The sequence below is a fragment of the Geotrypetes seraphini genome, chromosome 3, assembly GCF_902459505.1.
Source record: "Geotrypetes seraphini chromosome 3, aGeoSer1.1, whole genome shotgun sequence".
Taxonomy (NCBI): Eukaryota; Metazoa; Chordata; class Amphibia; order Gymnophiona; family Dermophiidae; genus Geotrypetes; species Geotrypetes seraphini.
In genome coordinates, this window is record NC_047086.1 from 324,313,832 (window position 1) to 324,329,939 (window position 16,108).

Consider the following 16,108-nt stretch of genomic DNA (forward strand, 5'->3'; position numbering starts at 1 on the left):
ACTCCCCTTCCCTACGTATACACTTTTCCCAATGTCATTTCCACTTTTGGAAACAAATCCTTAAATGCATCTTCAGGAATCACCAAAAGTTGCTGCATCAAATTTTGCTTTATGTCTTCAATGATGTTGAAACACTTTCCTTTCAGCATGGATTTAAATTTAGGAAACAAGAATAAGTCAGTAGGGACCAAGTCAGGAGAGTAAGGTAGCTGGGAAGAACTGTCATCTCTTTTTATGCGGTTGTTCTTGTCGTCGGTCATCAACCGTGGAACAAACTTTGCCACAACGTGAGACATCCTCAACTTCTTTGTTAGAATGTTGTGGCATGAACTAATGTAGATGTTGCATTCCTCTGCCAATTCTCTAACAGTTAATTGCCGAGTCACCGCACACAAGAACCCTCACTTGATCAACATGATCATCATCAGTTAACGTTGATGGTCTTCTAGTTTGCGAATCGTCTTCCACTGATTCACGACCGCTTTTGAAGTATGAATACCATTCAAAACACCTTCCTTATCGGCCTTTGAAGTGCTCGGTCCTTCCTCGGAAGCTAAGGCCGGACTGCTGGGGGGTTCCATTCAATCCGGCGGCTAGCACCCTTTGCACAGGCCATCCGACCACCTGCCATCCGCCAGGCGCACGCAGACATGGCCTCTGTCTCCAAGCTCTCCTGCATTTACGCCGCCCTCATCCTGCACGACGACGAGGTGACGGTGACGGAAGACAAGATCAATGCACTCATCAAGGCAGCAGGTGTGACTGTTGAGCCTTTCTGGCCTGGCCTTTTTGCTAAGGCTTTGACTAGTGTTGACATCGGGAGTCTGATCTGCAATGTAGGTGCTGGAGGTGGGGCCTCGGCTGCTGGTGGTGCTGCGCCTTCTGCTGCTCCTGCTGGTGGTGGTGCCCCTGCTGAGGAGAAGAAAGAGGAAAAGAAAGAGGAAGAATCTGAAGAATCTGATGATGACATGGGCTTTGGTCTTTTTGACTAAGTGATGTTTATAACAAACTTTATAATAAATTGAATGAAACATTAAAAAAAAAAAAAAAACACCTTCCACGACTCACGACATGTTCCCCATAAGCCACTTTCAACATTTTATAAGTTTCTGTAGTGGTCTTACCCAATTTAAAACAGAACTTCACGCTGTAGCGCTGCTCATTGAGGTTGTTCAGTGGACTTGACTGTTGGATATTTCCTCTGACTGGTGTAGCACTGTCCAGACAGATGGAGGGAGATGGAGTCTGAGCAGAGCCGGGAGTTATGTGGACACCAAACGATATTCAGTCCTAACTTTGCTCAATTCAGCTATGCAAGTACAGCGCCGAATATTATCTGTACCCACATAACCTCTGGGTATCGCTGTCCACCAGGAAATTCAGTGTTGGTACCCAGATATGGCCTGGCATTGACTATCCAGATCCAATTTGGCTAGCGGTGGTAAACATTTTTTTAAAACCACTCACTGCCACTGACTGAATATCATCTGATATGTTTCTTCATAGAATAAACTCAGTTATGGAATTTGCCCCTGACTTACGGTTACCAGATGTTCAGATTTCCCCAGACATTTCCTCCTTTTGAGGACATGTCCAGGGGTCCAGGCAGCTTTTCAAAACACGGCCCTTTGTCCAGGTTTTGAAAAGTTTCTATGAAGTCACCAACGGGCAGGAGGGCATCCGCGCGTGCATGGATGCTCTCCTGCCTGATTAGAGCAAGCAATGAGGTGGGATGGGGGTGGAACTGGGTAGGGATGGGTGGAACTGGGTGAGCCTGGGGGCAGGTCTAGGGGGTCCAGATTTTCCAAACGGAAAATCCAGTAATCCTACCCTTTGTAGTCTGTGGTTTAAATGGATGTGGGAAGTTCTTGTTGGCTCTAGATCTCTGTTATGGTACAGAGAAGAAGGCTTTTTGTACAGAAGTATGGGTGCTGGGATTAGTGCTTTGGATTTTTCTAATGCACCATATATAGGACAACCAGCAAAGGTGATCAAGAGATTACAGGTTCTTCAGAATACAGTAGTGCACTTGGTACTGGGGCCTATGGAGAGAGAATGTGATCACCGTTTATTACAATTGCACTAGTTAAGATTTTAGTGCTGAAATTTAAGTTTCTGTCCTGGGTCTAGAGATCTTATAATATTATTGTGTGGTGTACTGATTTCTTTTTTAGATCTGTAATTTATCAAGTCGCTAGGACTCAAACACAATTTGATGGCACCTAACATACCCCTTCCAGGCAATTATTTTCTAGTCAAGGTGCTTTGCTGGTTGTACCTAACTTGGCAATGATTAGGAAGGAGTGTTGAAGAGTGAGGATATTTTTCAGTGGCGATTTTCTGATTATGTACTAGCCTTCCACTTGAGATTCACTCTGAGAAGAATATGATAAGCTTTGGAAAGAAGGTGAAAACTGCTCTTTCCAGAAGGATAGAGGTTGTGATTTGAGGCCCTACTTTACTGGTTAGAGAAAAGGGTAGGTCGGTAGTGTGGTGAGGGTAGAAGACGCCCTGGGTGGTAGCACCCGCCCTCCTCTCCACCTCCCTGATCCTTCTGCACCCCCTCCACTCCTTACCCATCTCAATGCCACACTCATGCCTCTCCTACCCCCGTACCTCATTAAATCTTCGCCATTTCGAGCAACTTCTCCGGCCTGCTGCTCGCGCCAGTGTTGGCTTTCCCTCTGATGTCACTTCCTGACCCCAGAAGTGATTTCAGAGGGGAGCCAGGCTGGCGCGAGCAACAGGCCTGAGAAGTTGCTTACACTGGGTAGGAGAGGAAGGGAGGGAATGAGCATGGCTTGGAGGGGCGGAGAGGTGCCGGCGTCCCCACCAAGATGCCATCGGGGGAGGTTCACCTTAATACGCCACTGGGTATTGGTTAGGGTTTTCTTTGCTTCATGGCACAGATTATAGGGTCAATATTCAGCTCACAGTGATAAGCAGCTGGTAAGCCACTTCCAGCCTTGGCTAAACTAACTCCAGATATTCTTGAATTTCCAGGTATGTCCGCCAACCAACAAGTTAACCAGGCACTGGCTGATGATCAGACCAGTACCAGTTAACTCAGTGCATAAAGTTAAGACAGCAAAATAGCTATCCTAACTTTGGCCCTCTTTTACTAAGCCACGGTAGAGTTTTCTACTGCGGCTCTGGGTGCTAAATGCTTTGATGCTGTTCCGATTCTCATAGGAATTCTATGAGTATTTAGCGCTTTGAGCTATGGCAGAAACCTCTACCGTGGCATAGTAAAAGAGGGGTCTTTATGCAGTTACGTAACTGGTTAGTAGACTGAAAATTGCCACTAGCCAGCTAAGTTGACATCCCACCCTAACTCTGCTCAAGGCCTGCTCCTAACTCAACTGTGTAGGGGATGATCGGAGATATTCTCAGCAGTATTAACCAGTTACAGTAAGTGCCACTGAATTTCTGGTGCCAGCTCACTCAGCAGAGTTTAACTGGACAGGAGGAGCGTCTCCTACCTTATTAAATTCTTCAGAATATCGACCCCCCCTCTGTACTATTTTTATATTTTATATTATGGCCTCTCTTTTTTTCTTCGTAAACTGCCTTGGATGTCTTTTTTTTTTTTTTTTTTTTAGTTTTTTTAATTAGAATTTTATATACCGCCTATCAAGGTTATCTAAGCGGTTTTACAATCAGGTACTCAAGCATTTTCCCTATCTGTCCCGGTGGGCTCACAATTTATCTAACGTACCTGGGGCTATGGAGGATTAAGTGACTTGCCCAGGGTCACAAGGAGCAGCGCGGGGTTTGAACTCACAACCCCAGGGTGCTGAGGCTGTAGATTCAACCACTGCGCCACACACTCCTTAGCCTTTTGATTATAGGTGTACGAGGTTTTATAAATAAATAAATATTTTCTTGTCCTTTGTTTCTATGGTTCTCCTGTCATCATTTCTTAGAATGCTGCTATTTATGGCTTAGTTATCGTATGATATTATATTCCATTTATGGTTACACTTGCCTGCCCCCCCCCCTCCCCGGTGAAACAGAACTTTCAAATGATTTGGCCTTGCACATGAAGCGAAGATTTAGGTTAGTCATTAAGAAGTATTTTCTGACCTTGAGCATAGCTAAATATGGAATGAAGTATCTAGGGAGCTGGTAGAATTTTCATCTCGGTGATGTTTTAAGAGCAGGTTTGTCAGACATCCATCTGGAATAATATAGGCACAGTGGAACATGCCTGGGGGGAGGACAATGGACTAGATAACCTTGAGGAAGCTTGCAACTTCATAGGATTCTTTCTTTTTAACTTTATTTTAACGTATCATTCAACGTGCTAGATTTTCACAGCAATATAATGAATCTTTCTAGGATTCTGTTAATGCCCAAGCCCAAATCTTCTAAAACAGACTAGATGGGCCATATGGTCTTTATCTGCCATCATTTTTCTCTATTTCTAATTTAATGGTGGGATTATCTGGTTTTATTTGCAACCTTCCCCCCCTCCTCCCTCCCCCAGAAGCATTATTTTATTTGGATTTTTTTCAAACCTTTTTTGGTGGTAGCTCTGCTTGAGTTGAGTTTAGGTGCACTGTCTCTGGAGGACTTTCAGTCTAATTTTCTATCTGAAGCAATGGCGGGGTTATATGACTTGCCAAGATCACAAGTAGCAGCAGTGGGATTTAAACAAGGCACCCCTGGATGTTAAACCCAGTGTACAAACCACTAAGGGCTCCTTTTACTAAGGTGCGCTAGAGTTTTTAGCGCATGCTAACCCCGCGCTGTGCGGCTAGAAATAACGCCAGCTCAATGCTGGCATTAGTATCTAGCACGCGCAGCATTGTAGCACGCACTATTCCACACATTAAAGCCCTAACGCAGCATAGTAAAAGGAGCCCTAAACTACTGTGTTTATGTCTATTTTATGTATGTAGTAGGCTGAAAAGTTTGGACCGAACCAGTGGTATAACGAGGGTGAGAAGCTCCTCCCTCTTTTCCATTCCCCCCACCTCCACAAGCTCCTCCCCGCCCCCTTCTTCCAGGCGCACACTGCTTCCCTTTCCAGTACCACTATAACGTTCCTGGCGCGAACAGCAACCCCCAATCTGCTGTCACGCCAGTATCGGCTCTTCCTGTGATGTCACTTCCTAGGCGCAAGTCCAGGAAGTGATGTCAGAGGAAGAGTCGATGTTGGTATGACAGCAGGTTGGGGGTTGCTGCTCGCACCAGGAATGTTACAGAGGTATGGGGGGAAGGAAAGTGGCTCGCATGCATGGCGGGGGGGGGAAGGCCAAGAGGAGGATGGGTGCCTGCGCCTTCATCAAGATGGCACTCATGGCGGACCCCCCCCCCCCTTACTACGCCACTGGACTGAACTGCAACCTGAGCTGCCCCTGCAGGGAAAGAGTGGATGGGATGAGCCAGCAACACAGCAGAGAACGGTCTCCTTAACCCATTCCCTGACGCTCATCTCCCTGGTCTGCCTCCTCTACAGTCGCACTTTCTTTTTCTGTACAATCTGATTCAGCATATGTAAGGGCAAATTTTGGGGGTTCATTTTCAGTTTGGTTAGCTTCTTTTTTTTTTTTTTTTCAACTTTTGGACTGATTTTCAGTTCACTTACTTGCTCTAATCAACTTAATGTGCATTCATTCATTCATGAATTAACCTACATTAAATTGATTCTGTGGGCAAATAAATTGTTTAAGGCACACAAATGAACTGAATGTGTACTAATAAAGGCACATCCCTATTTTGCATTGCTTTTGCAATATATTATTTGGATTAATGCTGCTCTGTCCGTGCCTCTCTTGTGTTGCATCAGTACAGAGTCATGATCATCGCACACATCTCTCAGCATGGATTCATCATCTTAAGAGTCAGGCAGATTTCAAGTGCCTGTAAGAAGCCATCTAGAAATCCCTCTGTCATTCTGTCAAGATCTGTCGTGCCTAGATGACACCTTGGATTCCCATATCTATTCTGTATGAATTGGTTTGGTATATTCACATGTGGGACAATCTAATAGGCATGGGCTGTCGCTTGCAAAGACATGGGAAATGTCAACATATCCCAAGTCGTTGCATATCATTAACCAATGCAAACGAGCAGAAAAAAACACTTTATTTTTTCATTTGCTGAGCATAGTGCGAGCTCTTTAAAATACTGCATACTATTTGCAAAGAGGGTGCATTCTTTTGGAAAAAGAATGCACTCTTTTCTTACAGTGCAGACCTGCACAAACCATCATGCCTGCATGCACAGTTTTGTACATTAGTTGCAAAGAGATTGTGCCCTTAACAACATTGCTCCTGTAACTGGAAGAAAAAATGGCCAAGAAACCCCAAATCAAACCAAACATTACCAGAAATGCCACAGGAAATGACTTAAAGCAAAAATTGTCCAACTGCTCATCCCTAGAATATATTAAGAAAGAGATTGTATATAATGTACATGATGCAGGCATTGTTTATTAATAAATTCAGTAACATATACAACCTTATAGCCAACCAAGGGACCCGACACGGTCCATGTTTCGGATAACACGCCTTCCTCAGGGGTCCATGGTGGTTAAGGTATAAAGCAAACTGCATAAACGATAACAAACACACGCCAATCACGATCAAAGGGGGTCAAGCAAGTCTTGCACAATGGCAAAAAAGGTTATCTTTTATGCAGTTTGCTTTATACCTTAACCACCATGGACCCCTGAGGAAGGCGTGTTATCCGAAACACGGACCGTGTCGGGTCCCTTGGTTGGCTATAAGGTTGTATATGTTACTGCATTTATTAATAAACAACGCCTGCATCGTGTACATTATCTGCAGTCTGTTCGTTGTTTTCTACTTGCTGTTGTTTACTGCAGACTTCGTTGGATTTTCTTCCTCTCTTTTGCGAAAGAGATTGTATATCATTTTTTTAAAGATTTCTAGATATAGCTTGTCATTTGGATAAAGTATCAGCTGCATGTGATGTACATTGATTTCCACTTGAATAGCTTGATTTCTGATAGCAAAGGCATATAACTTATACTTTAAAAAATTTATTGTCCTATATTCTTGTGATTAAATGCTCTCTCCCTAAAGATTTATGACTCCTAGATGAAAGAAAAAGATAGTCTATTAGCTACAGTTAAATATTAATTATAGATTTTTTTTTTTAATAGAGTTAGATTTTCAGATCATTAGAGCTATTGCCCCTCTGTGGATAATATGAAATGGAAAGAGAGAAGCCTGTAAATGAAGTAAGATGTTGTGTAGCTACAGGAAAAGATGTTGCAGAGTCGATCATTTCTAAATTGTCTGCTACGAAAACAACTTGGTAAAACTCTTCAAGCTATATTTCATTAAATACTGCCCTAATGTTCCCAGGCTTAATAAATTCAGAATTTTTACATGGTTTTTTAACGTGTTTTTTCACTTTTTTTTTTTTTTTTCTTAGCTCTCCATGAATTCCCCAGTGACATCTTCTCAAATGAGGACAGAAGGCATGGAGCGATTGTCCTACACGTCTTCTGTGTAAGTAAACTGTCTTTAAAACTGCTCTCTGCTACTTGCCAACTTAATTAATTCTGTGTGCTTTAAATTTACAGCTTTGCACATTTAGGGCTCCTTTTACAAAGGTGCGTTAGGGGCCTTAACGCGCGGAATAGCGTGCGCTAAAATGCTGCACGTGCTAGCCGCTACCGCCTCCTTTTAAGCAGGCGGTAATTTTTTGGGCTAGCGTGCGCTAATCTTGTGCGTGTGCTAAAAACGCTAGCGCACCTTAGTAAAAGGAGCCCTTAGTAGAAATATTAATGCAGTTTTTAACTCTACTTCCCACTATCGCCTTTCCCCTTGACTGTGATTGGAATGCTTTTTATGATTCACCTTTCTTTTCTGATAAGACCTCTGGAGACAGGGAAATACCTAATTCACTTTGAGCTTCCAATGAAAAAATGTGAGCTAAGCAAATATAATTTAACGAGTTTATTGTTCATTTGATATTCTGCCAATGCAAAAGGTCTTGGCGGCTTAAAATGCAAAAACAAAGAGCAGAGGAAAGGAACGCCATAAAATTATAGTAAAGTCCACCTTCATACATAAATATAAGTAGTCAGTCATGCAAAAAAACCAGTTGTGTTATCTTATCCAGATCAGTCTTCCTGAAGGGAACAGTTAAAAGCTATTTTTAAAAAAATGCATTTTTAAATGAATCTTAAATTTGGGAAAAGATCGTTCCATCCTAATCAGAGGTGGCAGGTTGTTCCATAGACAAGTCATCTTTTGTTCATTCTGTCCCGAAAACTAGTCAAGAAGAAGACAATTTCAGAAAGGTTGGACATGTATAAATGGGCATACACATTTAAAATATATGGTACTTAGATGCGTGTGCCATGACTTGCATACATATGAAGAGCGTGTGCTTCAAGCAGATCTTGAAAGCATATCTTGCAATGACAATACACGTACCCATAATTCTATAATGTTTGTATCCAAATTTGCTATTCGAGCACAAAAGTGCATGCATAAATTATAGAATAGAGTAATTTATGCATCTAACTTAATTAGTTGCTATTTGGAGTTAACAACCCATTATTAGCAATAAGTGGCGTTAATTAGCAGTAATTAGCAGTTATACAGTCAACTGGCCTAGTCGGTATTCTGTAACCCATGCGTGCAAATTTCACAACCACAAGGAGAGCAATAGATTTGCGAGGGCCATGGATAAACCAGGGGCATGCCTAGGAGTTATGTGCACGGTTTATAGAATACTTGTAGTGAGATGCCTAATTGCCTGCACTTGGCTGGCTTAAGAGCTTGTGCATAAAAGGCCTCTTTATCCCAGGACAAGCAGGCAGGTATTCTCACTAGTGGGTGATGTCATCCGACAGAGCCCCGATGCGGACGTCTCACAAGCATACAGAAACTTCAGAAGTTTCGAGATGCTCGCACCGCGCGTGCGCGAGTGCCTTCCCGCCCGATGCACCGGGCGTGTCTCCTCAGTTCTTTTCTTTCCGCAGAGCTGAGAAGTTTGCTTCAACTCTCTGCGCTGAGTGAACCCGTGTTTTTGTCTTCTAGTGCCGCGGTTTTGAGTTATTTTTCTCATAATCGTGTGTTTTCGTTCTGTCGTTTATTTTTATTTTATTTTTTTAATTTCTTCCGGTGATTCGACCGGGTCGGCCGCGTGGCTGAGGCCCCGCTCCTTCGATCTAGCGGTGGAGCTTTTTCGGCCTATGTCCCGGCCAATTACCGGTTTTAAAAAGTGCATCAAGTGCCAGCGCGCGATTTCGTTGACGGACCCGCATCGACGCTGCCTGCAGTGTCTTGGTCCGGAACATATTTTGAAATCGTGCCGGCCTTGTTCCACTCTAACAGCACGTGCGTTTAAGCGTCACTGTTTCCTGTGGGAGTCGATGTTCAAGATGGAAGCTGCTAAAGAACCTTCAGCTTTGACTTCGACTGCCGCTTCGCCTGTGCCTGCAAAGTCGTCTTCTACTCCTGCTGCATCGGGTCTCTTGAAGCCGGCCTCCTTCGTCCCGGCTTCGACCCAGCCTGCTGCTCCGGTGCCTCCTTCGGTCTCCTCAGATCAGGTACCTCCTCAGACCATTCCCCCTGTGATTATTAAGGTGCCGAAAGCTTCTAAGCCTAAGCACTCGACCACTTGGGACCGCGAAGACCGTTCAGGAGGTCCCACTTCGAGTGCGGCTCCCTCTTTGTCGGCTTTGCTGCGTTCGATCATGGAAGCCCAATTCATTGAAATAATGACTACCATGGGGCCCATGTGGCTTGCCACGATCCAGTCTGGGCAGGCAGTCCCTCCTCGAGGGGGCAAGCCGCCCCCTCCTCCTCCCCCTCGCCGCTCGCTCTCGCAGCTCGGGGAGAAGGAGCGGCGCTTGGCCACCAGTTCATCGAGGCGTGCTTCATTTAGTGACATGCCGCCTCTGGAACCGATTCCCCCTCCGGGCAAAGACATTTGGGATGTGCCTTTGGGTGGTCGCAGCCCTGGGCAACGTCAGGAGGAATTCTTCCGCAGTCCCTTCCAGGCATGGAATGCGGCTCGAGAGGCATCGGCCCATCCTCCTCTTCGCTCTACGGCTTCCAGCCCCATCTGTTCCTTGGAGGCCTCTGGAGAACCATCTAGGCATCGCCGGTCCATATCTACTTCGAGACACAGGGAGGGGCATCGTTCCAGGCATTCTTCAAGGCATTCCTCTAGACATTCCACAGTCTCGCCTCAGAAGAAACTTCCTCGTGTGGGGTATTCTTCTTCGGATGTTTCCCCTCCTCCGGGCCCGGAGTACGAGGATGCCTATGGCTCTTTCTCTCCTTGTCAATCCCAAGTCTCCTTGGATCCGGAGGCCTCGACTTCTAGCCCATCCCGCAGGCCTGTGATGGCGGACCAGTTATCTTTTTCGTCTTTTCTGAGGCAGATGGCGGATGATCTCGACATCACCTTGGACTCGGGTTCCCGATACTCCAAGGAGTACCTGGATACCATGCATCTGCCTCATCCTCCTGCTGAGTCTCTTCGCCTGCCTCTGCACAAACTCCTCGACCAAACCTTCATGCGATGTTTCAAAACACCGTACTCCATTCCTGCCGTTCCTGGCAAACTGGATGCCAGGTACCGCACGGTGCATCACAAGGGGTTTGAGGGCTCCCAGCTCTCCCATCAGTCACTGTTGGTCGAGTCCTCCCTCAAACGATCTCTTCCGTCCCAGGTGTATGCCTCGGTGCCACCGGGCAGAGAGGGTCGGACCATGGATAAGTTCGGGCCAGAACTTGATGATGGCGTCCCGAGTTCTTAATTACACCTTCCATTTTGCCACCTATTTGGAGTTCTTCCTGCCTGTGCTTCGGAAGTTTACACCTTACATTGAATCTCAAGCTCGTTTTGAGTTCGAGGTGGTAGTCGCCTCGCTGTCCCAGCTGCGGCTTCAACTGATGCAATCTTCCTATGATGCCTTTGAGCTTTCGGCACGGGCTGCTGCCTGCTCCGTGGCCATGCGTCACTTGGCCTGGCTTTGAACCATTGACATGGACCCGAACCTCCAGGACAGGCTTGCCAACGTCCCCTGTGCGGGTGCAGATTTGTTTGATGAATCGATTGAGACTGTGATGAAGAAGCTGTCGGACCATGAAAAATCTTTCCAGTCCATCCTTCATCCCAAGCCTAAACCTGCTCAGTCTTGACCTTCTCGACCGCCCTTGATCTATCAGCAGCATTATACTCCCAGGCAGGCTCCTGCTGAGAGGCAACCGGCAAAGAGACAGCCACCTCAGAAGTCTCAACAAAAACCTCAGCCTTCTGCTGTTCCTAAGGTTCCTCAGCCTTTTTGACTCTCTAGTAGGGAGCATAACCAACAAAGTTCTGCTATCCCCTGTCTTTCCTTATTATGCCAGTGGTTTCATTCTTAAGCTTAAAGCTTTTACAAATGCTGCTTTCTCTGTTCATTCTGAAATCGGGCAAAGATGGTGCCAGCATTCAAAACAGAAAGCTATCCGATGCTTATAGCCAATCAGAGTTCTGTAATTTTAAAAAGTAATCAACCCCCATGTTTAAGCACAATGGATATAAAGTTTTCAACTTATGAATCCAACACTGCTCCCTCTGTAATAGGGCTTTGGCTCAATCTCCCCCTTTTGACATAATGTGCCACTAATAGTGCTTTGCCCTTTGATGAACTGATTTGTATGAGGGTTGGAGAGGGGTGAGAGCAGAAGATGTAAAGCTTGTAGATAGATGAAATCTGAGAAGAAGGATACTGAGGACTGGAGGGTGATGGAAGAGAAGAGAGGAATAGAGAAAAACAATGAAGGGGAACAATCAAATATCAGAGAGAGACTTACAGAGAAAGGGTTAAAAAAAAAAATTCAAATCAGTTTTACAGACTGCCAATTTCTGAATAGAAACATTAGCCTAATTCATGGGTGGGCAACGAGGGCTGCAATCCAGTCGGGTTTTCAGGACTTCCCCAATGAATATACATGAGATCTATTTGCATACAATGGAGGCAGTGCATGCACACAGAGCTCATGCATATTCATTGGGGAAATCCTGAAAACCCTACTGGATTGCGGCTCTCATTGCCCACTTATGGCCTAGTTCCAGCTTTTTAACATTTCCTACCTGATACATGTCATGCTGTCCATGCCTATAGTGCCATTTTAAAATGGAGTAAGGCTTCAAGTATCTTACTGCATGAGGATAGCTGTTCAAAAGCAAGGGATGACCAAAAGTCTCCTTCAAGAAACTGGGTCACTCAGTAGCCCTGGGAGTTCACTAGAGCCATGAGTTGCCATTGACAAATGGAACTCTTTCACAGCCCTTAGCTGAAAGGGGCTGCTGTTCAGCGGTATTCCCTTGGTGAAAAGAATGAGTTCTTTAAATTTCTTGATGCTATCTGATATTCAGTACAGTGCAGTTCACATGATGGAAGAGCTCTTAGCAGTGGTGTAGTGAGGATGAGAGGCGGGGTAGTGGCTCCCCTCTCCCTCCCTTTTCTCTGCCCCACCCCATCCCTACATGCTCCTTCCCTCGTACCTCTGTAATGTTCCTGGTGTGAGCAGCAAACCCAAACTTGCTGTCATGCCTGCATGGGCTCTCCCTCTGTTGTCATTTCCTAGGCGCGGGTTCAGGATGTGATGTTAGAAGAAAAGCCGACGCAGGCGTGACAGCAGGTTGGGGGTTGCTGCTCATGCCAGGAACATTACAGAGGTGTGGGGGAGGAGGGGGAAGGAGTGGGGGGCAGAGAGGAGGATAGGTGCTGCTCCCTTACTAAGATGCTGCCTGGGGTGGACCACCCCTGTTACTTCGCCACTGGCTCTTAGGTAGGTTTATCAGAGTATCATAGATTCCATTAACCAAACTCTGTTTCTCCTATACAAACACTAGTTTTTAGCCCATTACATTAAAGGGTGCTAGAATATATGTGTAGACTTAGGCATTTTTTCTTTCTCTTTCTTTCTTTCTTTCTGTCTCTCTTTCTGCCCACTGCCTATCTGTCTTTCTTTCTTTTTGTCTCTCCCCCTGTTCAGCAGCACCCCTTCCCTGCTCCCCCTGTCCAGCAGTAGCCCTTCTCCCTTATTTTTACCTCCCCCCTGTCCAGTAGTACCCCTTCTCCCTTCCCTGCTCCCTGTCCAGCATCCGCTAGGCCGGGCAGCCTCGGGGCTTTCTGTCTCTCTCAGGCAAGATGTCTGACCGCAGCTCTCCTCCCTTTTACCTCTGGCTCCTTCCTGTGTGTGTGCCTAGCAGCAGTGCCTTGACCCCTAGAGGCCTGGACATTTGCCATTCGTCGAGGCGCAGGATGGCTGGGGTATGGGAGAGGGGAAGCCTTTGCTGCGTATGCACATGAGGACGGAGGATGGAGGCCGATTGAGAAACCACCGCAGGCTCCTACTGCGCATGTGGCGACACAGATCATGGATCACGAAGCACGGCCGCATGGAGTTTCAACTGCGCATGCGCGCTAAGGGTTTTATTATAGCAGATGCTCTCATAGCAGGAATTCCCAAACCTGTTCTCAGGACACACCAAACCAGATTGGTTGTCGAGATATCCACAATGAATATGCAAGAGATAAATTTGCATGCCCTGTCTTCATTCTATGCAAATCTCTCCTGCATACATTCAATGTGGGTATCCTGACAATCTGACTGGCTGGGAGTGTCAAGGAGTCTGGAAATAACGTAATGGTGGCTTTATAATGACATTATCTTAGTCCAGTGTCTCACAAACTCTCTGGCGTCAAGGCACACTAATCTCAGGACCGCAGCTGGAGAGCATCCGGAAATGCGCGGACCTCGATGCAATAATGTCACATGCATGCATGATGTCATCACGTCGACACATGCGCAGAGTCACTCTAGCCAAGGTCCTGAGCCACCAGTTGGGGGCTGCTGGAAGAGTTACAGAAAGGAGAGGTGCCGGCAAGAAACAGAGGTACTGGCTGCCTATAGGATGTGCCTCGCCACGAGAGGCACATCCTGTAGGCAGTCAGCCGGTGCCTCTCTTCCTCGCAGGCATCTTGTGCTGTGGCACACAGTTTGCAATACACTGGCTTGGTCGTTAGAAGAGACAGCAAATCAAGACGAAGACCATAAAATAAAGATAAGTTCCAGGGCTCAGAAAAACCTTAGTTCCAACACAATGTCTGTGGTTTACTTCATTTGAGATCCAGTGTATCTAAACATATATCTCCTGCATATCTCTATGTGGATATCCTGAAAATCAGAAGCAGACTGGGAAACTCTGATGCACTATAACAAGAATTTCTTCTTTTCAAGAAGCAAACCGTGTAATATTCAGTGATATGATTTTGTGAATTCCTCCCACTGTGCAAGTACACCCTTGGGGCCAGTTAGTAAGAGAAAGTGCTTCTGAATTGTTTCCTTAAGAAGAAAGAGACTATACTTTTGAAAAGAGGTCTCTGTAAATGAGCTGATTTTACAAGTAGAGCAGGTACAGTGACATCAGTATTCTCTTGATTTTAATAATAAGGATTCTGATTGATCTGCATTAAAGTTAGTACTTGATACTGTAGAGAAATGGGTTGCAACCCATAAGTTGAAGATAAATATAGACAAAACTAAGGGGTCTTTTTACTCATGCACACTAGCTGATTTAACGCACGATAATATTTAGTGTGCGCTAAATTGGCTAGTGCGCCTTATTAAAAGAGGGGGTAAGTTTCTTTGGCTAGTAGGCACACAGGATCAGGCTAGATCGGATCTTTTATTACACTTTGGCCAATGTTATTACACCTTTTGATATGCAAACTAGAGCTTTGGGCATTCAATTAGATAATTTATTGAGCTTGGAGCATCAAGTTAATCTGGTTATTAAAATCATTTTTTCTTTTAAGGAAATTATGAGTAGGAAATATTTTGATAAGTCTGTTTTTGCACTTGTGGTTCAATCTCTTAGGGCTCCTTTTACTAAGGGCTCCTTTTACGAAGGCATGGTAGCCGCTTAACGCGTGTAATACCGTGCACTAAACTGCCGGCCGCACTAGCCGCTACCGCCTCCTCTTGAGCAGGCAGTAGTTTTTCGAGGGGGGTTACCGCAAGATTAAAAGTCACGCAAAATGCGGCTTCATAAAAGGAGCCCTAAGGTGCGCTAGCGTTTTTAGCGCATGGAGGAAATTACCGCATGCTACACCGCACGCTACGCTTCTAGAACTAACGCCAACTCAGTGCTGGCGTTAAGGTCTAGTGCGCGCGGCAATGTAGCACGTGCTATTCTGCGCGTTAAAGCCCTAACGCGGCTTAGTAAAAGGAGCCCTTAGTCTTTCCCAGATAGACTACTGTAATATTGTTTATTTAGGATGTGCTAAAGGATTGTTGAAAAGATTGCAAACTGTGCACAATACTGCGGTGAGGGTAATTTTTCCCCTCTCTAAATATGATAGAATTATACCATATTTCATTTAATTACATTGGATCCCAGTAAATGCAAGGATTTATTTTAAGCTTTGTATTATGATTTTTTTTAAATTCTATATGGCCAGGTGCCATACTATTTAGTGGAATTGATTTCATTACTAGCAGGAAGACCAGGTCATATTGTACAGAAGCAATACGATCTTCAATTTCCCTCACCAAAGACAATTAGATCATTTGTTCAATGGAAGGCATACTTCTTATATCAGGTTCCTTTAATTTGGAATGATTTCCCTATTTTAATAAGATCAGTAGGTCAATATACTGCTTTAGAAAACTTTTAAAGACATTCTTATTTAAAAACTTTTTAATCTGAAATTTATCATCTTCTATTGTTAATGTTCTATTTAAATATCTCAGTGACAAAAAATATATATATATATATAAGATGAATATCTAAAAATTATATAGAACCACCAGAAAGATATTCACAAAACAAACCAAACCAAACCAGAGATTATATAGATGAAAGCGTACCGCTTATTGAAAGCGTGCCACTGGGAGAAGAAAAATTAAATTTGGCACCCAAGAATTTCCCCCTGATGCAGCAATAATGCGAAACAGGGTCTCATTGGGAATTCTAATCTAATCTAATCTAATCCTTAGGTTTGTATACCGCATCATCTCAACGTTCGTAGAGCTCGACGCGGTTTACAATAGGAGAAATAGGAAGGAACTACAACAGAGGGTTAGTGGTAGAAGTGTGAAGAAAATTT

At 44.8% G+C, this 16,108-nt stretch overlaps 2 protein-coding genes across 2 annotated transcripts in view; both read left to right on the top strand.

Annotated features, from left to right (window-relative positions):
• The window catches only part of SLC24A3 (solute carrier family 24 member 3), a 560,288-nt gene that overhangs the window by 296,782 nt on the left and 247,398 nt on the right, over window positions 1–16,108 (top strand). Inside the window, exon 3 of the mRNA XM_033939286.1 lies at window positions 7,411–7,487. Within this exon, the coding sequence (XP_033795177.1) occupies window positions 7,411–7,487 (77 nt within the window). The remainder of the gene's footprint in view (window positions 1–7,410; window positions 7,488–16,108) is intronic.
• Window positions 524–1,051, top strand: LOC117357981 (60S acidic ribosomal protein P1-like). Its single transcript, XM_033939285.1, has one exon. It carries the CDS (start codon window positions 651–653, stop codon window positions 990–992), a length of 342 nt encoding a protein of 113 aa, XP_033795176.1. The 5' UTR covers window positions 524–650; the 3' UTR covers window positions 993–1,051.